At 38.4% G+C, this 23,242-nt stretch overlaps 2 protein-coding genes across 6 annotated transcripts in view; both read left to right on the top strand.

Annotated features, from left to right (window-relative positions):
- The window catches only part of CYSLTR1 (cysteinyl leukotriene receptor 1), a 56,995-nt gene extending 35,374 nt beyond the window's left edge, over positions 1-21,621 (top strand). The window contains exons 2-3 of one of the 5 annotated variants that reach the window (XR_004960673.1): positions 15,833-15,918; positions 20,007-20,057. Coding sequence is in view for 3 of the 5 variants with exons in the window: in XM_036271740.1 (XP_036127633.1) it covers positions 20,498-21,520 (1,023 nt within the window). In the remaining 2 variants the exon portion in view is untranslated. The other 4 variants (XR_004960672.1, XM_036271740.1, XM_036271742.1 and 1 more) reach the window with 4 other exon arrangements.
- Positions 840-1,759, top strand: LOC118636612 (tetraspanin-6-like). Its single transcript, XM_036271743.1, has one exon. The coding sequence runs from the start codon at positions 910-912 to the stop codon at positions 1,645-1,647; it is 738 nt and encodes a 245-aa protein (XP_036127636.1). The 5' UTR covers positions 840-909; the 3' UTR covers positions 1,648-1,759.
- Positions 21,622-23,242: the final 1,621 nt, after the last annotated feature.

The raw sequence follows: 23,242 nt of genomic DNA, 5'->3' as shown, positions 1-23,242 counted from the left end.
GTTCCTCTCTCTCCCTCCCACTCTACCTGAACAAAAAATGGAAAAATGTCCTCGGGTGAGGATGATAAAAAAAACAACAAAAAAACAATGGAATCTACAAACAAAATGAACAGGAAGAACAGAAACATTCTCATAGATACAGAGAACATTTTGTTGGTTGCCAGTTGGGAGGGGGGTTGGGGGAATGGGTGAAAAAGGTGAAGGGATTAAGAAGCACAAATTCGTTGCTAGACAGACAACCTCAAAGGGAAAGGGGTTGGGGGGGTGGGAAGAAATAAACCAAAGAACCTATATGCATAACCAATGGACACAGACAATAGTGTGGGAAAAGGTGGGAGGGGGAGGAGGGGGTCAAGGGGGAAAAATGTGGAACATCTGTAATACATTTTACATCCAACAATAAAGATTTAAAAAATAAATAAATAAATAAAAATAAAATAGCCACAGCCACTCACCTTGGGCTCCAGCAGAGGGAGGGAACACTAAACTGAGACTTGTGGGGACACTCAGGACTTGGAAGACGCTCACAGATTTTCCTGAGTTGCCACCACGCAGGACGATGGCCATATTACTCCTTCGCAGGGCTCTGGGGAGAGGCAGTGCCCTCTCCCTCAGACATTCAACCCCACCCAGGTGAGCCATTGAAATGAAAATTGAGGCTCATTAAGAAACAGCATCTGCCCCACCCTTGAGAAAACTTCTTACACTGAACACCTGAGGGAGTTTTTCATTCAACTGAGAACCCAAGACTCTTCAAGTAACCACAACTAATAGCCTCCAGACAAAAACTAGATGATAGAGTTGTGGATGCTCGTGTTTTCGGCAGTTTCCGGGGAGACTCGAGGATGCCGCTTTTTGCTTTCTCTGTTCTGATCGCCAAGTGTGGCAGGGCAGGGTACTGGGCTAGTAATGGCGTCCCCGTCCAGGAGACTGCAGACTAAACCAGTCATTACTTGTTTCAAGAGTGTCCTCCTGATCTACACTTTCATCTTCTGGATCACTGGTGTTATCCTTCTTGCTGTTGGCATCTGGGGCAAGGTGAGCCTGGATAATTATTTTTCCCTTTTAAATGAGAAGGCCATCAATGTTCCCTTTGTGCTCATTGTCACTGGCACTGTCATCATTCTTTTGGGCACCTTTGGCTGTTTTGCTACCTGCCGAGCTTCTGCGTGGATGCTAAAACTGTATGCAATGTTTCTGACTCTCATTTTTTTGGTTGAACTGGTTGCTGCCATCATAGGATTTGTTTTCAGACATGAGATTAAGGCAAGCTCTAAGAGTAATTATGAGAAAGCTTTAAAGCAGTATAATGCTACGGGAGATTATAGAAGCAATGCAGTAGACAAGATTCAAAATATGTTGCATTGTTGTGGTGCCACCAACTTTAGAGATTGGGAGAAGACTGATTATTTCATAGAAAAAGGATTTCCTAAGAGCTGCTGTAAAGTTGAAGATTGTTCTCCTCAGAGAGATGCCGATAAAGTAAACAGTAAAGGTTGTTTTATAAAGGTGATGACCATTATAGAATCAGAAATGGGAGTTGTTGCTGGAATTTCCTTTGGAGTTGCTTGCTTCCAGGTGATTGGAATCTTTCTCACCTACTGCCTCTCTCACGCTATAACAAACAACCAGTATGAGATAGTGTAACCAACATTACACAAGTTTACTCCTCTCCAACTTTAAGGACATTTACATTCCCCTCTGTGAATTACTAGATTACCTGGTTGGAAAACTACCTCATGTCACCAAAGACCGAAAAACTACACCAATATAGTCTGATTCAATCTAGATATGTGTTCAATATGTAATAAGTCCATCTTTTGTCCTATTCATTATGTAAGTTAATTGAAATTCCCTTATCACTCTGAAACACTGGAAGAGCTAGTAAATTGTAAATGAAACAGTGCTGTGTTCCGCTTGAGTATTGTTTTTTCTCAATGTAGGGCTTTTGAAAGGCACTGTGGCTTTTCTGTTTTGATGTACTATACCCCTTTTAACTGGCCCCTTCTCTGATAAGGTTATTTGGTTTGATTGCATAAATTGCATCAAGAAGTTAAAATGTTTCGATTAGTCTCTGTTCTGCTAGTAGATGGAGAGTGACATTGTGTAATTTAATTCCAGCCAGGAGTTGGATGGCATCCATCAGAGTTGCCAGATGGTGGTAATGGTCTCTGACCTAAGGTACCCAAGACTAAAGGGCACCGCCATGTTCTGTGACACATCAGATAGCAGCACACTTATACTTTACATTTCTTTGCCTCCAAGTTAAGGTGTTCATACTGATGTTTATATTACCTCTATCACTTGAAAGGTTTTAATTAATGGTGTCGGGATTATTGTGTTTTCCTGAGAAATTTAAAGCAACTCATCTTCATTAGCTGTAGCTGGTATTTCCTTACCAGATTGATATGACTTAATTACCAATATTGTGGTTAACTTTAATAATCTTAGTTTTAGTTTGTGCCTTTAATAAGTATAAGACTTTTACACAATAAATGTTGTTTTCCTCTAAAAAAAAAAAAAAAAACTAGATGATAACTGAACCTTTCCTGAGCTTGCAAATCTACCCAGGAAAGTAAGACTTCACAGTGGTGTTTAACATGGGTCCTCCCATGCTCATCGAAACCCAGTAGAAGGGGACACAAACAGCAGAACAACAGCACCCACAGGGAAAATTTGGCAGGCTCCAAAACCCAGAGATAGCCAAAATGGTGAAACAAAGAAACAAATACAAATGAGGGAACAAAAGACCTCTACCAAAGATGAGATAAATAAAATGCAATTAAGCAAGTTAACAGAGCTAGAATTCAGAGCTCTGATCTTGAGGAAGCTCAAGAGCATAAGTAAGGACATCAACACCATGAGTAAAGACATAGAAATATTGAAAATCAACCAACTGGAAATTAAAAACCACCAAAAAGAAATGAAAAATGACATGGCAGAAATAAAGAACACACTGGAAGGACTAAAGAGCAGATTAGAGGAAGCTGAGGATCAGATCAGTGAATTAGAAGTTAAGGTAGAAAAAAATCAACCAATCAGAAAACCAAAAGGAAAAAAAAAAAAAACATTAAAAAACAGGAAACAGCTTAAGAGAACTTTGGGACAACTGGAACTGTAATAATATTCGCATCATAGGAGTCCCTGAAGAAGAAGAAAATGAGCAAAGGTTAGAAAATGTATTTGAAGAAGTACTGACAGAAAACTTTCCTAATTTTGTGAAGGAAGAAGGCATTCAAGTTCAAGAAGCACACAGAGCCCCAAGTAAGGACACAAAGAGGCCCATACCAAGACACAAAGTAATTAAAATGCCAAAAATTAAGGACAAAGAGAGAATCCTAAAGGCAGCAAGAGATAAACAACAGGTTACCTACAAAGGAAACCCCATAAGGCTCTCAGCTGACTTCTCAACAGAAACACTACAGGCCAGAAGAGAATGGCATGAAGTAATCAACGTCATGAAAAACAAGTGTCTGAATTCAAGACTACTCTATCCAGCAAGGCTATCATTCAGATTAGCAGGTCAAAAAAAAGAGCTTCCCAGACACACACACACAAAAAAGGCTAAAGGAATACATTAGCACCAAATCAGCACTGCAAGAAATGTTAAAAGGACTGCTATGATTAGCAGGAGAAATGGGAAGAAAAATAGAACCACACTAAACAAAAATGGCAATAAGTAAGTACATATCAATAATCACCTTAAATGTAAATGGATTGAATGCTTTGATAAAAAGACACAGAGTAGCTGATTGGATAAGAAAGCATGACCCACAGCCTGCGGTCCACAGAGACCCGGGTTCGGTTCCCGCTAAGGGCATGTACCTTGGCTACAGTTTGTCCCCAGCCCTGGTTGGGTCATGTGGGTGGCGGCCACTCGATGTGTCCCTTTCACATCGATGTTTCTCTCTCTTCCTCTCTCTCCTTCCCGCTCTATCTGAGTGAAAAATGGAAAAATGTCCTCCGGTGAGGATTAAAAAAAAAAAAAAGAAAGCATGACCCATATATATGTTGTTTACAAGAGACCCACCTCACAACAAAAGACTCAAAGAGGTTGAAAGTGACGGGATGGAAAAAAAATCTTCCAAGCAAATGGAAAGGAAAAAATAAAAGTGGGGTAGCAATACTCCTATCTGATAAAGTAGATTTCAAAATGAAGGCTATAACTAGAGACAAAGAAGGTCACTACATAATATTGAAAGGACCTATCCAGCAGGAATATATAACTTTGGTAAGCAGGGGATATCAACACCTCGCTGACATCACTGGATAGATCCTCTAGACAAAAAAATTCTCAAGAAAAAAAAAGACTCTAAATGAAGCACCAGACCAAATGGATTTAATAGATATACAGAGAATTATACCCCAAAACTACAGAATTCACATTCTTCTCAAGTGCACATGGGACATTCTCAAATAGACCACATGTTAGGACAAAAAATAGGTCTCTACAAGGTCATGAAGTTTGAAATGATTCAAGCATCTTCTCAGTTCACAATGGCATGAAACTAGAAATCAATTGCAACAAGAACATGTAAAGACATTTGACCACATGGAGGCTAAATACCATGTTTATTAAACAATGAATGGGTTTCCAAAGACATCAAGGAAGAAATTTTAAGATTCCTGGAAACCAGTGAAAATGAATATAAAACAACAAAAAATCTATGGGATGCAGTGAAGGCAGTTCTGAGAGGGAAGTTCATAGCACTACAGGCCTACCTCAAGAAACAAGAAAAATTTCTAATAGACTATCTAACCACACAACTTAAAGAACTAGAAAGCAAACAAACAAACAAACAAAAAACAAAAAAAAACCCTGAGCAAGTAAAAGGAAGGAAGTAGTAAAGATCAGAGCAGAAATAAATGACATGGAGACCAAAAATCAATTCAAAGATCAATTAAACAAAGAGCTGGCTTTTGAAAAAGATAAACAAGATTGATGGACCCTTAGCTAGACTCACCAAGAGACAAAAAGAGAGAACCCAAATACACAAAATCAGAAATGAAAAAGGAGAAGTAACAACTGACACCACAGAAACACAAACGATTGTTAACAAGTACTACGAACAATTATATGGCAACAAATTCGACAATCTAAGCGAAATGGACGAATTACCAACAAGCAGTCTCACAAAACTAAACCGAGAAGAGAGAGAAAACTTGAACAAACCAAAAACAACAAAAGAAATTGAAAATGTAATCAAGACTCTCCCAGTAAACAAAAGCCCAGGCTTACATGGCTTCACGGGGGAAATTTTACCGAACATTCAAAGAAGAACTAATACCCATTCTCTTCAAACTATTTCAAAATATTCAAGAAGGAAGACTTTCAAACTCATTTTATAAGGCCAGCATAATTCTAATTCCAAAACCAGAAAAAGACACTACAAAGACAGAAAACTACAGGCCAATATCCCTGATGAACATACATGCCAAAATCCTGAACAAAATACTAGCAAATCGAATCCAGCAATACACCAAAAAAATTATTCACCATGACCAATGGGATTCATCCCAGGGATGCAAGGCTAGTACAATATTTGCAAATCAATAAATGTGATACACCACATAAACAAAATGAAGAATAAAAACCACATGATCATATCAATAGATGCTGAAAAAGTATTCGACAAAATCCAGCATCCATTTGTGATAAAAATGCTCAGCAATCTGGGAATAGAGGGATCATATCTCGACATAATAAAGGTTATATATGAAAGACCTACAGCCAACATCATACTCAATGGGCAAAATACAAAAACATTTTCCTGAAGAACAGGAACAAGACAGGGATGCCCACTTTCGTCACTCTTATTTAACATAGTACTGGAAGTCTTAGACACAGCAATCAGACAGGAAGAAAAAATAAAAGGAATCCAAATTGGAAAGGAGGAACTGAAACTGTCATTATTCACAGATGACATGATATTATGCATAGAAAACCCTAAAGATTCCATCAAAAATCTACTAGATTTAATAAATGAATTTGGCAAAGTAGTTGGATACAAAATTAACGTCAAGAAATCAAAGGCATTCTTATACACCAATGATGAACTCACAGAAAGAGAAACTGAAAAAACAATCCCATTTAGCATTGCAGCAAAAAATTAAGATACCTAGAAATAAACTTAACCAAAGAAATAAAGGACCTATTTGCAAAAAACTACTGGTCATTGAAAAAAGAAATGGAGGAAGATATAAAAAAGTGAAAGCACATACTTTGCTCATGGATTGGAAGAATTAGCATCATTAAAATGTCCATACTACTCAAAGCAATCTATAGATTCAATGCAATCACCATCAAAATACCAACGACATATTTCAAAAACTAGAGCAAATACTCCAGAAGTTTATATGGAACCAAAAAAGACCCTGAATAGCCACAGCAGTCTTGAGAAAGAAGAACAAAGTAGGTAGGATCACAATACCAGGTATCAGGTTATACTACAAAGCCACTGTAATCAAAACAGCCTGGTACTGGCACAAGAACAGGCATATAGACCAGTGGAACAGAACAGAGAACCCAGAAATGGACCCAAGACATTATGCTCAATTAATATTTGACAAAGGGGTCAAGAGCATACAATGGAGTAAAGGCAGCCTCTTTAATAAACAGTGTTGGGAAAATTGGACAGCTGCATGCAACAAAATGAAACTAGACCATCAACTTACACTATACACAAGAATAAACTTGAAATGGATAAAAGACTTAAATGTGACTCATGAATCCATAAAAATCCTAAAAGAAACTGTAGACAACAAAATTTCAGACATCATACGCAGCAGAATTTTCACTGATACATCACCTAAGCAACAGAAACAAAGGAGAAAATGAACACATGGGACTACATCAAACTCAAAAGCTTCTGCACAGCGAAAGATGCAATCATCAAAATGGAAAGGCTACCCACTGTATGGGAGAGCGTAACTGCCAATGATACATCAGATACAGGGTTAATTTCCAAAATATATAGAGTGCTCATACAACTCAACAAAAGGAAGACAAAGAACCCAATTAAAAAATCGGGCGGAGGAAAAATGGTGGCAGAGTGAACGGAAGCTACACAGACCATCTCCCAGAACCAAACTGGAATTACAACTATAACACAGACAAATTGATGGGGAAAAGCAACAGAAAAGCAGCTTGCGAGGACCATATAACACTGGCTCCATCCCAGTAGGCTTGCGAAGGCGTGAGACAGGGGCTGGGAGCCCATGGTCAGCAGCTCGTCAGCAGCTTTAACAGGGAGCAGCGCCCTCGGGTTACACTCCCAGGCGGCTGCACAGCGCAGAGCCGGGACAGAGGCTGAAACAGGCACAGCCACTAACCTTAGGCTCCGGCAGAGGGAGGGCAGACTGGACTGGAGCTGTGTCGGGACACTCAGTATCTGGAGGGCGCTCAGAGCTTTTGCTGAGTTGCAGCCACCCAGGACGGTGGGCACATTGCTCCTTCCCAGGGCTCTGAGGAGAGCAGCAGCCCCTCCCTCGGAGATCCAACCCCACCCTGTGGGCCATTGAAGGGCTAATTGAGGCTCACTAACAACCAGCATCTGCCCCACCCTCGGGAAATCCCCTTGTGCAAAGCACCTGAGGGAGTTTTTCAATCAACTGACAACCCAAAACTCATCAAGTAACCTAGACTGCTAGCCTCCAGGCAAAAAGCTAGAGAATAACAGTACCTTTCCTGGGCTGGCAACTTTAACCAGGAAAGTAAGACTTGACAGTGGTGTTCAACGTGGGTCCTCCCTCGCTCATCTAAACACAGGAGAGGGAGCCACAAACAGCAGAACACCAACACCCACAGGGACAACTTGACAGGCTCCAAAGCCCACAGTGATAGCCAAAATGGTGAAACACAGAAACAGAAGCCAGATGAAAGAGCAAGAGACCTCAACCGAAGATGAGATCAATGTGGAGCAATTAGGCATGTTAACAGAGCTAGAATTCAGAGCCATGATCTTGAGGAAGCTGAACAGCATGAGTAAGGACATGGAGACACTGAAAATAAGCCAACTGGAAATTAAAAACCAACAAGAAGAGATAAAAAATTATATATCAGAAATGAAAAACACATTGGAAGGTTTAAAAAGCAGAGTAGGGGAAGCTGAGGACCGGCTCAGTGAATTAGAAGACAGGGTAGAAAAAAATCAACCAATCAGAAAAACAAAAGGAAAAAAATATTAAAAAACAGGAAGACAGCCTAAGAGAACTGTGGGACAACTGGAAACGTAATAATATTCACATCATAGGAATCCCCGAAGAAGAAGAAAATGACCAAGGGATAGAGAATATATTCAAAAAAATAATGACAGAAAACTTCCCTAATTTGGTGAAGGAAGAAGGCATTCAAGTTCAAGAAGCACAGAGAGTCCCAAGTAAGAAGAACCCAAACAGGCCCACACCAAGACACATAGTAATTAAAATGCCACAAATTAACGACAAAGAGAGAATCCTAAAAGCAGCAAGAGATAAGCAACAGGTTACATACAAAGGGAACCCCATAAGGCTCTCAGCTGACTTCTCACAAGAAACACTACAGGCCAGAAGAGAATGACATGAAGTAATCAAAGTAATGAAAAACAAGAATCTGAATCCAAGACTACTCTACCCAGCAAGGCTATCATTCAAAATAGAAGATCAAATAAAGAGCTTCCCAGACAAAAAAAAAAAAAAGGCTAAGGGAATACATTAGCACCAAACCAGCACTGCAAGAAATGTTAAAAGGACTGCTGTAATTAGCAGTAGAAATGGGAAGAAAAATAGAACCACACTAAACAAAAATGGCAATAAATAAGTACATATCAATAATCACCTTAAACGTAAATGGATTGAATGCTCCCATAAAAAGACACAGAGTAGCTGATTGGATAAGAAAGCATGCCTCATCTATATGTTGTTTACAAGAGACCCACCTCTCAACAAAAGACTCACATAGGTTGAAAGTGAAGGGATGAAAAAAATTTTCCAAGCAAATGGAAAGCAAAAAAAAGCTGGGGTAGCAATTCTCATATCTGATAAAATAGATTTCAAAATGAAGACCATAACTAGAGACAAAGACGACCACTACATAATATCGAAAGGATCTATCCAACAGGAAGATATAACCTTGAAAAACATATATGCACCCAATATAGGAGCACCAAAATATATTAAAAATCTTCTGGAGGACTTCCAAGGAGAAATCGACAACAATACAATCATAGCAGGGGACTTCAACACCCTGTTGACAGCACTGGATAGATCCCCTAGGCAAAAAATTAGCAAGGAAACAGAGACTCTAAATGAAGCACTAGACCAAATGGATTTAATAGATATCTACAGAGAATTACACCCCAAAACTGCAGAATTCACATTCTTCTCAAGTGCACATGAGACATTCTCAAAGATAGACCACATGATAGGACACAAACTAAATCTCTACAAGTTCAAGAACATTGAAATCATATCAAGCATCTTCTCAGATCACAATGCCATGAAACTAGAAATCAATTGCAAGAAGAACATGCAAAGACATATCAACACATGGAGGCTGAATAGCATGTTATTAAACAATGGATGGGTAACAGAGGAGATCAAGGAAGAAATTAAAAACTTCCTGGAAACCAATGAAAATGAACACACAACAACACAAAATCTATGGGATGCAGCGAAAGCAGTTCTGAGAGGGAAGTTCATAGCACTACAGGCCTACCTCAAAAAACAAGAAAAATTTCTAATTGACTGTCTAACCTCACAACTTAAAGAACAAGAGAGCAAACAAAAAGAAAACCCCAGAGCAAGTAGAAAAAAGGAAATACTAAGAACAGAGCAGAAATAAATGACATAGAGACCAAAAAAACAATTCAAAGGATCAATGAAACAAAGAGCTGGTTTTTCGAAAAGATAAACAAGATTGATGGACCCTTAGCTAGACTCACCAAGAAACAAAGAGAGAGAACCCAAATACACAAAATCGGAAATGAAAGAGGAGAAGTAACAACCAACACCACGGAAATACAAAAGATCGTTAACAACTACTATGAACAACTGTATGGCAACAAATTCGACAATCTAAGCGAAATGGACAAATTTCTAGAAACACACAGTCTCCCAAAACTATTCCCGGAAGAGAGAGAAAACTTGAACAGACCAATAACAACTAAGGAAATTGAAGAGGTAATCAAGACTCTCCCAGCAGCCCTGGCCGGTTTGGCTCAGCGGTTAGAGCGTCAGCCTGCGGTCTGGAGAGACCCGGGTTCGGTTCCCGCTAAGGGCACGTACTTCGGTTGCAGTTTGTCCCCGGCCCTGGTTGGTCGTGCGGGTGGCAGCCACTCGATGTGCCCCTTTCACATCGCTGCTTCTCTCTCTCTCTCTTCCTCTCTCTCCCTCCCACTCTATCTGTACAAAAAATGGAAAAATGTCCTGGGGTGAGGATTAAAAAAAAAAATTAAAAAAAAAAAAAAAAGACTCTCCCAGCAAACAAAAGCCCAGGCCCAGATGGCTTCACAGGGGAGTTTTACCAAACATTCAAAAAAGAACTAACACCCATTCTCCTCAAACTATTTCAAAAAATTCAAGAAGAAGGAAGACTTCCATACACGTTCTATAAGGCCAGCATAATTCTAATTCCAAAACCAGAAAAAGACACTACGAAGAAAGAAAACTACAGGCCAATATCCCTGATGAACATAGACGCCAAAATCCTGAACAAAATATTAGCAAATCAAATCCAGAAATACATCAAAAAAATTATTCACCATGACCAAGTGGGATTCATTCCAGGGATGCAAGGCTGGTACAATATTCGCAAATCAATAAACGTGATACACCACAAACACAAAATGAAGAATAAAAACCACATGATCGCCCTGGCTGGTTTGGCTCAGCGGTTAGAGCTTCGACCTGCGGTCCTGAGAGACCCGGGTTCGGTTCCCGCTAAGGGCGCGTACCTCGGTTGCAGTTTGTCCCTGGGCCTGGTCGGTCGTGCGGGTGGCAGCCACTCTATGTGTTCCTTTCACATCGATGTTTCTCTCTCTCTCTGTTCCTCTCTCTCCCTCCCACTCTACCTGAACAATAAAACGGGAAAATGTCCTTGGGTGAGGGAAAAAAAAAACAAAAAACACATGATCATATCACTAGATGCTGAAAAAGCATTCGACAAAATACAGCATCCATTTCTGATAAAAACGCTCAGTAATGTAGGAATAGAGGGATCATATCTCGACATAATAAAGGCCATATATGAAAGACCTACAGCCAACATCATACTCAATGGACAGAAACTAAAAACATTTCCATTAAGAACAGGAACAAGACAGGGATGTCCACTTTCACCACTCTTATTTAACATTGTACTGCAATTCTTAGCCACAGCAATCAGACATGAAGAAAAAATAAAAGGGATCCAAATTGGAAAGGAGGAAGTGAAACTGTCATTATTTGCAGATGACATGATATTATACATAGAAAACCCTAAAAACTCCATCAAAAATCTACTGGACTTAATAAATGAATTTTCCAAAGTAGCAGGATACAAAATTAACGTCAAGAAATCGACGGCATTCTTGTACACTAATGATGAACTCACAGAAAGAGAAACTGAAAAAACAATCCCATTTACCATCGCGCCAAAAAAATTACGATACCTAGGAATAAACTTAACCAAAGAAGTAAAGGATCTATTCGCAGAAAACTACAGGTCATTGAAAAAAGAAATAGAGGAAGATATAAAAAAGTGGAAGCACATACCCTGTTCATGGATTGGAAGAATTAACATCATTAAAATGTCCATACTACCCAAAGCAATCTATAGATTCAATGCAATCCCCATCAAAATACCAACGACATATTTCATAGAACTAGAACAAATACTTCAAAAGTTCATATGGAACCAAAAAAGACCCCGAATAGCCACAGCAATCTTGAAAAAAAAGAACAAAGTAGGTGGGATCACAATACCAGATATCAGGTTATACTACAAAGCGACTGTAACCAAAACAGCCTGGTACTGGCACAAGAACAGGCATATAGACCAGTGGAACAGAACTGAAAACCCAGAAATGGACCCAAGGCAATACGCTCAATTAATATTTGACAAAGGTGGCAAGAGCATACAGTGGAGTAAAGACAGCCTCTTTAATAAATGGTGTTGGGAAAATTGGACAGCTACATGCAAAAAAAATGAAACTAGACCATCAACTTACACCATACACAAAAATAAACTCAAAATGGATAAAAGACTTAAATGTGACCCGTGAATCCATAAAAATTCTAGAAGAAAATGTAGGCAACAAAATTTCGGACATCATACGGAGCAGAATTTTCACTGATACATCACCTAAGGCAACAGAAATAAAGGAGAAAATGAACACATGGGACTACATTAAACTAAAAAGCTTCTGCACAGCAAAAGAAACAATCATCAAAATGGAAAAGCAACCCACTGTATGGGAGAACATCATTGCCAATGATGTATCAGATAAGGGGTTAATTTCCAATATATATAGAGTGCTCACACAACTCAACAAAAGGAAGACAAAGAAACCAATTAAAAAATGGGCAGAGGAGTTGAATAGACACCTCTCCAAAGAGGACATACAAATGGCCCAGAGACATATGAAGAAATGCTCAACATCACTAATCATCAGAGAGATGCAAATTAAAACAACAATGAGGTATCACCTCACACCTGTCAGAATGGCTGCCATCAACAAATCATCAAACAACAAGTGTTGGCGAGGGTGTGGAGAAAAGGGGACTCTAATACACTGCTGGTGGGAATGCAGACTGGTGCATCCGCTATGGAAAACAATATGGTGCTACCTCAAAAAATTAAAAATTGAACTTCCATTTGACCCAGTGATCCCACTGCTGGGAATATACCCTAAGAAGGCTGAAACACCAATCAGGAAGAATATATGTACCCCCATGTTCATAGCAGCACTATTTACAACAGCTAAGATCTGGAAACAGCCCAAGTGTCCACTAGTAGACGAATGGATAAAAAAGCTGTGGTACATATACACAATGGAGTACTATGCAGCGGTAAGAAAGAAAGATCTCTTATCCTTTGAGACAACATGGAGGGACCTGGAAAGTATTATCCTAAGTGAAACAATCCAAGCAGAGAAAGACAAATATCATATGATCTCACTTATTTGTGGACTATAATAAACATAACAGTCTGAGGAACAGTGTAGACCCAGAGATGTGAAAGTAGGGTACAGACTGACAACCCTCAGAAGAGGTAGTGGAGGGGGAGGGAAGAGATCAACCACAGAACTTATATGCATGTACACATAACCGCCAGACACAGACAACAAAGCTGGGGACGGAGTGCAGGGGATGGGAGGAGGGTGTCAATGGGGAAAAAAGGAGAAACCTCTGTAATAAAAATAAATTAATAAAAAAATGTTAATGATGATAGGATAAAATAAAAAGAAGTTAAACTGTGGTACTATAAGATGGTCTCAGGACAAATCACTGATCTAAAGAGCAAAGATATTAGCCTACTTTGGCCAGGCACTATACTACAGTCAAGGGATATGCCTGGCAAGACTGTCAGAATTCTAAATCAGCATATCAGGGTAACCTTTCCCTGTTCTGTTCCACTGGTCTATATGCCTGTTCTTGTGCCAGTACCAGGCTGTTTTGATTACAGTGGCTTTTTAGTATAACCTGAAATCTGGTAATGTGATTCCTCCAACTTTGTCCTTCTTTTTCAAGATTGCTGTGGCTATTCGAGGTCTTTTTTGGTTCCATATGAACTTTTGAAGTATTTGTTCTAGTTCTGTGAAGTATGTTGTTGGTATTTTGATGGGGATTGCATTGAATCTATAGATTGCTTTGGGTAGTATGGACATTTTAATGATGTTGATTCTTCCAATCTATGAACAAAGTATGTGCTTCCACTTTTTTATATCTTCCTCTATTTTCTTTTTTCAATGACCTGTAGTTTTCTGCGAATAGATCCTTTATTTCTTTGGTTAAGTTTATTCCTAGGTATCTTAATTTTTTTGCCGCGATGGTAAATGGTTTTTTGTTGTTGTTTTTTTAGTTTCTCTTTCTGTGAGTTTATCATTGGTGTATAAGAATGCCATTGATTTCTTGACGTTAATTTTGTATCCTGCTACTTTGCCAAATTCATTTATTAAGCCTAGTAAATTTTTGATGGAGTCTTTGGGGTTTTTTACGTATAGTATCATGTCAGGAAGATGTTTATTTTAAAGCGCCAAGCCTCTGGGGTCGTTGCAAACAAGGACCAAATTGGTAGGGAAACACAAATTTTTTCTTAATATTAATATTTTCCTGCCTAGCCAGTGTGGCTCACTTATTGAGTGTCATCCCGTGTCGTGAGAGGTCCTGGTTCGACTCCCAGTCCAGGCACATGCCTGGGCTGGAGGCTCCATCCCCAGTGGGGGTTGTGCAGGAGGCAGACAATCAATGTTTCTCCCTCACATCAATGTTTCTATCTCTTTCTCCCCTCCTCTCTCCAAAAAAAAATCGATCAAAACATATTTTATTTTATTTTTTATAATTCACAGAATCTTTTAATTTTTTAATTAATTTATTTAGTTTTGTTACAGATGTTTCTCCTTTTTCCCCCACTGATTCCCCCTCCTCTTCCCTCCCCACCCTGTCCCCACCTTTGTTGTCCATGTCCATTATTCATACATACATGCATGTAAGTTCTGTGGTTTATTTTTTTAAATATATTAATTTTTCCCCAAGATATATATATTTTAAAGTAAACAATTATTTTGAGGGGCAAACAATAAAAAGGTAAATAAAAGCCTATCCAGAGTGGCTCAGTTGGTTGAGCATCGTCTGTGCACCAAAATGTTGCTGGTTCAATTCCGGGTCAAGGCACATTCGGAAGGCAGCCAATCACTGTCTCTCTCTGTCTCTCTCTTCCTGTCTCTCAGCATGTCCTTGGGTGAGGATTTTTTTAAAAATGCAAATAACAGAATGAAGGAAAGTCAAAACAGAAGTCAACAATACTCCCCAGTAACTATTGTGTGTGAGCTGTTAAAATTAATTTAGGAGGAGTCAGTTCATGTTCCTGTGGCCTAAATAAGAAGTAAGTGATGCCAACTCAATCTTCGGCAACACAAATTTAGAAGAAAAGTGTTCAAGTTGCTACTATTCCAAGAAAGCCCTTCTTTGGTCATTTCTTGAAGACTTGTTATACTTTGTTAGAATTTGTGATATAGTTTAATTGGACAGAATAGACATGCACTCATGAAGAGTTAACTATACAAACTACGAAACAGTTGATCTCCAAAGGTATATAATATATGCCAAATTAATCATATAAATAATAACTGCTATTATGAGTTTTTAGAGAGAAAAGTCCATGGTCCTCTAAGCTATCCTTCATTCAGGGAAAATTGTCCCTCAGACATCCCAAAGAGATATATTTGATATTTTTGATGTTCTAACTCTTCTTCTTTAAAAAAACTAGATCCTTAGATATGAACTCCTAAATTATTTCCCCTTTGAACTTATAAAAAACCATTTAGAAGAGAAAATGGGGGAAATACCCTAGTTTCATAGCAAAAGGAATGTTTATAGTACTGTGTTTAGCTTTAGATACAGAAGTTACATGCACACAGAAGCAAACATCAATGATCAGCCCCGGTCTGTTTTCCAAGTTTTGCCCCTGGGGGTATAAAAATGAATAAAGAGAAAAGAATGAGGCATGGAATCCAATAACTAGTCTTAAATCTGTCATTAGAGCTTTGATGTCCCATCACACACCCTGGATCTGTGTTTAAAGCTGCTAAGTTCCCGTGACACTTCTAGATTGCTTCTAATATCATTAACTTCCTTTTCATCATTATGATTTCAGTTCAGGTTTCATCTGATATTACATCATAAGAGACACTGACCGCAAACCAGGAACATTTGTGAAGAATACTGTAGTGCTACAAGGAGGTATGGCTTCATTTTCTAAATGATTCTTGTTTCTTCCACTTACAAAGTATCCCAAAAAAATAACTTCCTTTATTATCTGCACTAAAATTAATTTCATTTATGTTTATTGCTTGCTTATATTAATCAATTAATAACCCACTTGTTTTGTGCTAAGATAATTCTTACCATACTGTATTGTAACCTCTCTATACTTCTGAGTCATCACTCCTCTCCCCCATCAGACTGTGAGCTCTTTGAAGGCAGAGATGGGATATTAGGCATCTCTATATCCGCATAGTGTGGGTCTCATTATTAAGGGCTCACAGTATTTCTATAAATATGAATTAAATGTTGTTTAAGGCAAGCAAAGCCATCATCTGTAAAATGAGTGGCTTGGACTAAAATATCCCTACCTCTTTAGGATTTATTATTTGTCTGAGAGTTTTACAGTCTTTTTTAATGGCTTACTGTTAAGTCAGTTGACTTGATTCGTTAAAAAATAAACCATGGAACCTAAATATAGAAATTACTAGGCAAGCTTATTTCAGTCTGCAAGAACTGAGAAGTCCTTTAATGGGACTAAAGATCATCTGTTGCTTTGTCTGTTTTTATGCATTTCTTTATCAGTTTTATTTGGCATATCTTATTCAAAGATCTGGAAATTTTTAATGTACTTATAATATTTAACAGACAAATAAACAAATTATTACTCTGTATCAAGATATGGGTTTTTTTTTTTTTTAATCCTCACCAGAGGACATTTTTCCATTTTTTGCACAGATAGAGTGGGAGGGAGAGAACAGAAGAGAGAGAGAGAGAGGGAAACATCGACGTGAAAGGGACACATCGAGTGGCTGCCACCCGCACGACCAACCAAGGCCAGGGACAAACTGCAACCGAGGTACATGCCCCTAGCGGGAACCGAACCCAGGTCTCTCCGGACCGCAGGCGGACGCTCTAACCGCTGAGCCAAACCGGCCAGGGCTATTTTTTTAATCTTACACTTAGCCTTACAATAGAGCCTTCCTTAATACTTTAGGAAGCAGTTTTACTTAACAGAGCCATTTTATTTTTCTTTCTTTACTGATTTTTAGAGAGAGAGGAAGAGAGAGGGAGAGAGAGATAGAAACATTGATAAGAGAGAGCACTGACTGGCCACCTCCTGCATTCCCCCCACGGGGAATTGGGCCCACATCCTGGGCATATTCCCTGACCAGGAGTCGAACTGCCGACCTCTTGGTGCATAGGTCAACACTCAACCACTGAGCCACACCAGCTGGGCAACAGTCACTTTAGACTCTGGGGCTGGAAAGGTTTTCAGTGATATTAGAATCAAAAGATAACTTTAAATGATTTAGAAGGATACACAATCTTTTCAAATAATAAACTTATTCCATCATTCATTTACTCAGTCACTCAATTAACATTTATTGAGCACTTATGAGCAAGGTACATATTTGTTAGCCCAGTGTGTGATGCTATCTTATGTATCATCCAGAAAGTCTGTGAAGGAAGATAACACATGCATACAAATCATTGATCTTCAAGATAGATTAAAAGTCCCCTAGGAGGGAAATGTATAGAAATTACTTTGGATAGAGGCTGAGAAAAGGCTTGGTTAAGATGGTGTAATTTGAGCTGAAGGATGGGTAGTTTTTGCAAATAGATTGAGGAAATGGCATTTCAAGAAGAAGAAATTCATGAAGAAAGATAGGCAGGTGGGAAAACATGTAAAAACCTATCCTTAGTATAGCTATATATACTATATATATATATATAGCTATATATACTATATAGTTGTTCCATCAAATTGTAGGATCTGCAAAAGGAAGAAGTGAGAGAGAAGCTAGGAAAGTTTAGTTGCAACCAGACTGTACAGAGCCAAGGAATCTGGATTTTATTCTGAAGGTGCTCAGGAACCACTGAAGGTTTTAGAGCAAGGACATGATGTAATTGAAAGTTAGAATGTATGGGGAATTATTCTGGAAAGAGTCTGTGGCAGGGTATAGTTCGGACCGATGGTGGTAGAAAAGACAGATGGTAATTATCTAACACCCTTCAATAGTAGTTCTTAAAACAAAGGCTACATCAATAATCTCAACAGCACCATCTAGTGATTCACAACATAACACTGCTGTATTATTTTGGGAAAAGCCAATACAAGGGAACCAAAAAAAAAAAAAAAACTACATTAAATTTAGGCCGTTTCCCTTTCTTCCACAATTACACCTGAGCTCAGAGGACAAATAGTGAAAGAGGCAGGTAGGTACCTGGAAAGCAAACAGAAATAATGCAGAGGTTGGGAATAGCAAACTCATTTTTTTCTATCATCTTAAAATATACACCCTCAGAACGACTCATCTTCAATTTTTTTTATCATATACCAATAGTTCTTGGTGAAAATAATGACATTTTTAATTAAAGGAAACAATGGACCTAACCTAGATGGATGGGTGGATGACACATCTTTGCAGCAAATATACTTGCTAGCAGTAGTAAGCCTGGGCAGTTATATCCCACCTACAACCACTACCATAGCTGTCTGTTTCTGTGTCCCTAATGCAGAGACGAGACCAGACCCCTCTATTGCTGGCAGTTCTTTTTTGCTCAAGCAGTCTTTTCAACTTACAAATCCCGACTCTGCTCTTACAATGGAGCAAGAGCTATGTAAAAGACCAACAAATTAGATTCCAATCAAATGTTATCTAAGAAAAGGGGGTGGCATCTGTAATATTCTCAACAATAAATATTTTTAAATGTTATCTACCACATTATATATTGATGAGTTGTTCCCAACTCCTTAAAGAATAAAGGAAAATAATCTGAAGGAACACTAAAGAAATCACTTGCTTCCATACTATCCTTTCCCCATTTTTATCTGATCTGAGCTTGTTGATTGCCCTGATTAACTGCCCTGATATAGTTAAACTAGGCTAGACTAAGTAAAAACTTCTTGCTATGAAAGAAATGATCATGTATTTTTCAACAGTAAGGCTTTGAGTGTGAGTCTAGGAAGAGAACAAGGATGGACAGCTGCAATATCCTCACCCAGAAGGTATATTCCAATGAGTTATGCTATGACTTTCCTCAAAGCCTTAACTTATGGTACAGATTTTAGAAAAGCATTTTACTTCTTTGTAAGTATTTTCTTCATTAAAATAATTGGATGGCTTCTAAAATGTCTCTAGCCTTGGTGTTCTGTGGTTCTAAATAGAATCAATCATATTCTAGATTAAGATTATTGCCCAGGCCCTGACTGGTTTGGCTCAGCGGTTAGAGCATCAGCCTGCAGTCCAGAGAGACCTGGGTTCGGTTCCTGCTAAGGGCACGTACCTCGGTTGCAGTTTGTCCCCGGCCATGGTTGGGTCGTGTGGGTGGCAGCCACTCGATGTGTCCCTTTCACGTCGATGTTTCTCTCTCTCTCTCTCTCTCCCCCCCCCCCTCTATCTGAACCAAAAATGGAAAAATTTCCTTGGATGAGGATTAAAAAAAAAAAAGATTAGCCCTGGCCGGTTTGGCTCAGCGGTTAGAGCGTCGGCCTGCGGTCCCGAGAGACCCGGGTTCGGTTCCCGCTAAGGGCACGTACCTCGGTTGCAGTTTGTCCCCGGCCCTGGTTGGTCGTGCGGGTGGCAGCCACTCGATGTGTCCCTTTCACATCGATGTTTCTCTCTCTCTTCATTTCTCCCCCTCATACTCTACCTGAACAAAAAATGGAAAAGTGTCCTCAGGTGAGGATAAAAAAAAAAAAAAAAAGATTATCTCCCTGGGGAGTGAGTTCCATGAATAACAAATCCAATTATTTTTCCCTAGGTAAGAGCATCATCTAGCATGTGTTATTTAGGAAGCCCTCTTCTTGGGACAACCACACATTTTCACCCAGATTTTATCCTCCACGAGAATTCAGTGCTCTTCTAATAAATACATGATAGATGATAAATAAATTGATAGATAGATTCATATTTACGAAACCACTCTCTTTAGAGCTTTACTCTAACTGAAAAACAAACTTACTTTAAAAGAAGATTTACAGAATAATACTAGAGTAACAAGATTGAAAATACTTTTTTTTTAACCCTCACCTGAGGACATTTTTCCTTTTTTTTTTTCAGATAGAGTGGGAGGGAGAGAGAGAGAGATAGAAACATCAACGTGAAAGGGACACATCGAGTGGCTGCCACCCGCACAACCCAACCAGGGCCAAGGACAAACTGCAACCGAGGTACGTGCCCTTAGCGGGAACCAAACCCGGGTCTCTCAGGACCACAGGTCGACGCTCTAACCGCTGAGCCAAACTGGCCAGGACACAAGATTGAAAATAAAGTAGAGCTGTTTTAGCTAGATCTTGACGATTAAGAGGAAGTCCATCAGGCAAACATGGGTGGGAAAGGAGGGAAAAAAGAGGGCTTCTCCTGGGGACTAGGTGCAGTTGAATTCTTCCTCATTGCCCCACCACCCTTGCTTCCTGCCATGCTTAAAATGCATACATAGTGACACTATAAAGTGAAAACTTAGTAGCTCCTATTACATATGGTCTGGTAAAAATTGACAAGATTTTTATATATATATATTGTAGGCACCAAGCAGACATTCCTAGAGAAACATGGATGGAGTTGGAAATATGACAGTATCTTCTGCCAGTAATATCATATGCAATGACACTATTGATGACTTCCGCAATCAAGTGTATTCCACCTTGTACTCTATGATCTCCGTTGTGGGTTTCTTTGGCAATGGTTTTGTGCTCTATGTTCTCATAAAAACATACCATGAGAAGTCAGCATTCCAAATATACATGATTAATTTAGCAATAGCAGATCTTCTGTGTGTGTGTACACTGCCTCTCCGCGTGGTGTATTATGTTCACAAAGGCATTTGGCTCTTTGGTGACTTTTTGTGCCGCCTCAGCACCTATGCCTTGTATGTCAATCTCTATTGTAGCATCTTCTTTATGACAGCCATGAGCTTTTTCCGGTGCATTGCAATTGTTTTCCCGGTCCAGAACATTAATTTGGTTACACAGAAAAAAGCCAGATTTGTGTGTGTTAGTATTTGGATTTTTGTGATTTTGACCAGTTCTCCATTTTTAATGTCCCCACCTTACAAAGATGAGAAAAACCATACCAAGTGCTTTGAGCCTCCACAGGATAATCAAGCTAAAAATTACATTTTGGTCTTGCATTATGTGTCATTGTTTATTGGATTTATCATTCCTTTTATTATCATAATTGTCTGTTACACAATGATAATTTTGACCTTACTAAAAAATTCAATGAAGAAAAATCTGTCAAGTCGTAAAAAGGCTATAGGAATGATTATAGTTGTGACAGCTGCCTTTTTTATTAGCTTTATGCCATATCATATTCAACGTACCATCCACCTTCACTTTTTACACAATGAAACAAAACCTTGTGATTCTGTCCTTAGAATGCAAAAGTCAGTGGTCATAACCTTATCTCTGGCTGCATCAAATTGTTGTTTTGACCCTCTCCTATATTTTTTTTCAGGGGGGAACTTTAGGAGAAGGCTGTCTACATTTAGACAGCATTCTTTGTCCAGCATGACTTACGTACCCAAGAAGAAGGCCTCATTGCCAGAAAAAGGAGATGAAATATTTAAAGAATAGTGTCAACCCATCTCCAATGCAAATCAATGAAAAGGAGTTTCCTGAGCAAGTATTTTCTCAAATAGTTTACAATAAAAATTTAAAATTCCATTAACAATTTACAAATAATTGAATGTGTACCTATAAGTCTCTCTTATTTATGCATCCACATTATCAGAGATCCAAAAAGTATTTTAAATTATAGCCCACAACTATTAACTAAATTATATATTTGATCATTTGCCAAAAGGTGAAGAATATTTGTGTATTGGTACTAAAAATAATGGATCCAAAATCAAGGTTTTCTGCCTCAAATAAAAGCTTTACAAAAGATAGATAAGAACTCGCCTTTTGAGATGTAAAATTAGCAATAGTTCTCAATCATACTAACATATCCCTTTGCATGCATGCCATCAAATGAGAACTGGAATGACCTAGGAGCTACAGAGAATGTTCTGCTGTCACATTATTCCTTTGTAGTTTGACTGGGTAGGCAAAGTAGGGCCATTTCTTCCATAAAAGAGAATGTGCAAGTGCTAGAACAATCTGGTAGTTGGCCAAATGGCCCTAAAGGCTCCATGCAATGTACAGTCTGGAATCTGAAGAAGATAAACATGGTCAAAGGCTAGTTTGTGTCCAATTTTCTTTTGCTGCTTACTCAGCCCTCAAAAGAGAATGGTGGAGTTTTTGTTAATTTTTGAGGTTCTTAAAGGGAATTCTCTCCCTACATGACACACAGACCTTCCTTAAGAAACCAAACAACTGGCATTTGTATATTTGAACAGAAGTAATTAAAAATTTATCTAAAGAAGATGAAAAAAGGTCTACTTTTCTACATGATTATTACTGAGATCAAATTCAACTAAAATGGGTTTTTAAGTAAAAATGTAAATGTTGATATTACAGACTGTTTTAATGAATACTTATATTTATGCATGTATAAATATATGTAAGAGATTTTGTTCTATGATATACATTTATGAGTAGAAGTTAATTATAAGTTTTATTATTGTTTTATACTTTTTACTTTTATATTGGCATTGACAGGAATATCAAGGATATGTTTATAGTGGTTTTTATATTACAGGAGAAGCTTTGTTCTTAAAACAGCAGAAACAACTTGATTATGGCTGAAATATAATTTTCATAGACAAGCTTTTGCCAAAGTGTGGTCTGTTCCTTAATTCTGTGTTGCAAAAGGCACATTACCCCAGAGGAAATAAATGATAATAGTGAAGAAAAGGTACAGTTATGAAAGGAGAAGTTCTTTCTCAATGTGTATGTTATTTCTATTTCACATCTAATATTGCAACCCCATAGGGAAAAAAATTCAAAACATGAAAAAGAGAGGACCTCAAAGGCCTAGTAATAATTGATGCCCATTTTTTATTAAATTTATAGAGGTAACATCGGTTAATAATATATAGGTTTCAAGTGTACATTTCTATGACACATGATCTGTATATTGCATTATGTGCCCATCACCCAATGTCAAATCATTTCCCATAATCATATATTTGACACCCTTTACCTTTCATTACCTACTCACCCCCATTCTCCATGGTAACCACCATACTGTTGTTTGTGTCTGTGAGTTTTTGCTTGTTTTTCTTGTTTGTTCATTTGTTGTTTTCAGTTTTAGATCCCACATATGATTGAAATCACATGGTTCTTAACTTCTTCTGTCTGACTTGTTTCACTTTGCATGACATTATCATGTCATTGCATATGGCAGTATTTCAT

The sequence above is a fragment of the Molossus molossus genome, unplaced genomic scaffold, assembly GCF_014108415.1.
Source record: "Molossus molossus isolate mMolMol1 unplaced genomic scaffold, mMolMol1.p scaffold_m16_p_2, whole genome shotgun sequence".
Taxonomy (NCBI): Eukaryota; Metazoa; Chordata; class Mammalia; order Chiroptera; family Molossidae; genus Molossus; species Molossus molossus.
This window is presented reverse-complemented; position numbering and strand designations above follow the sequence as displayed.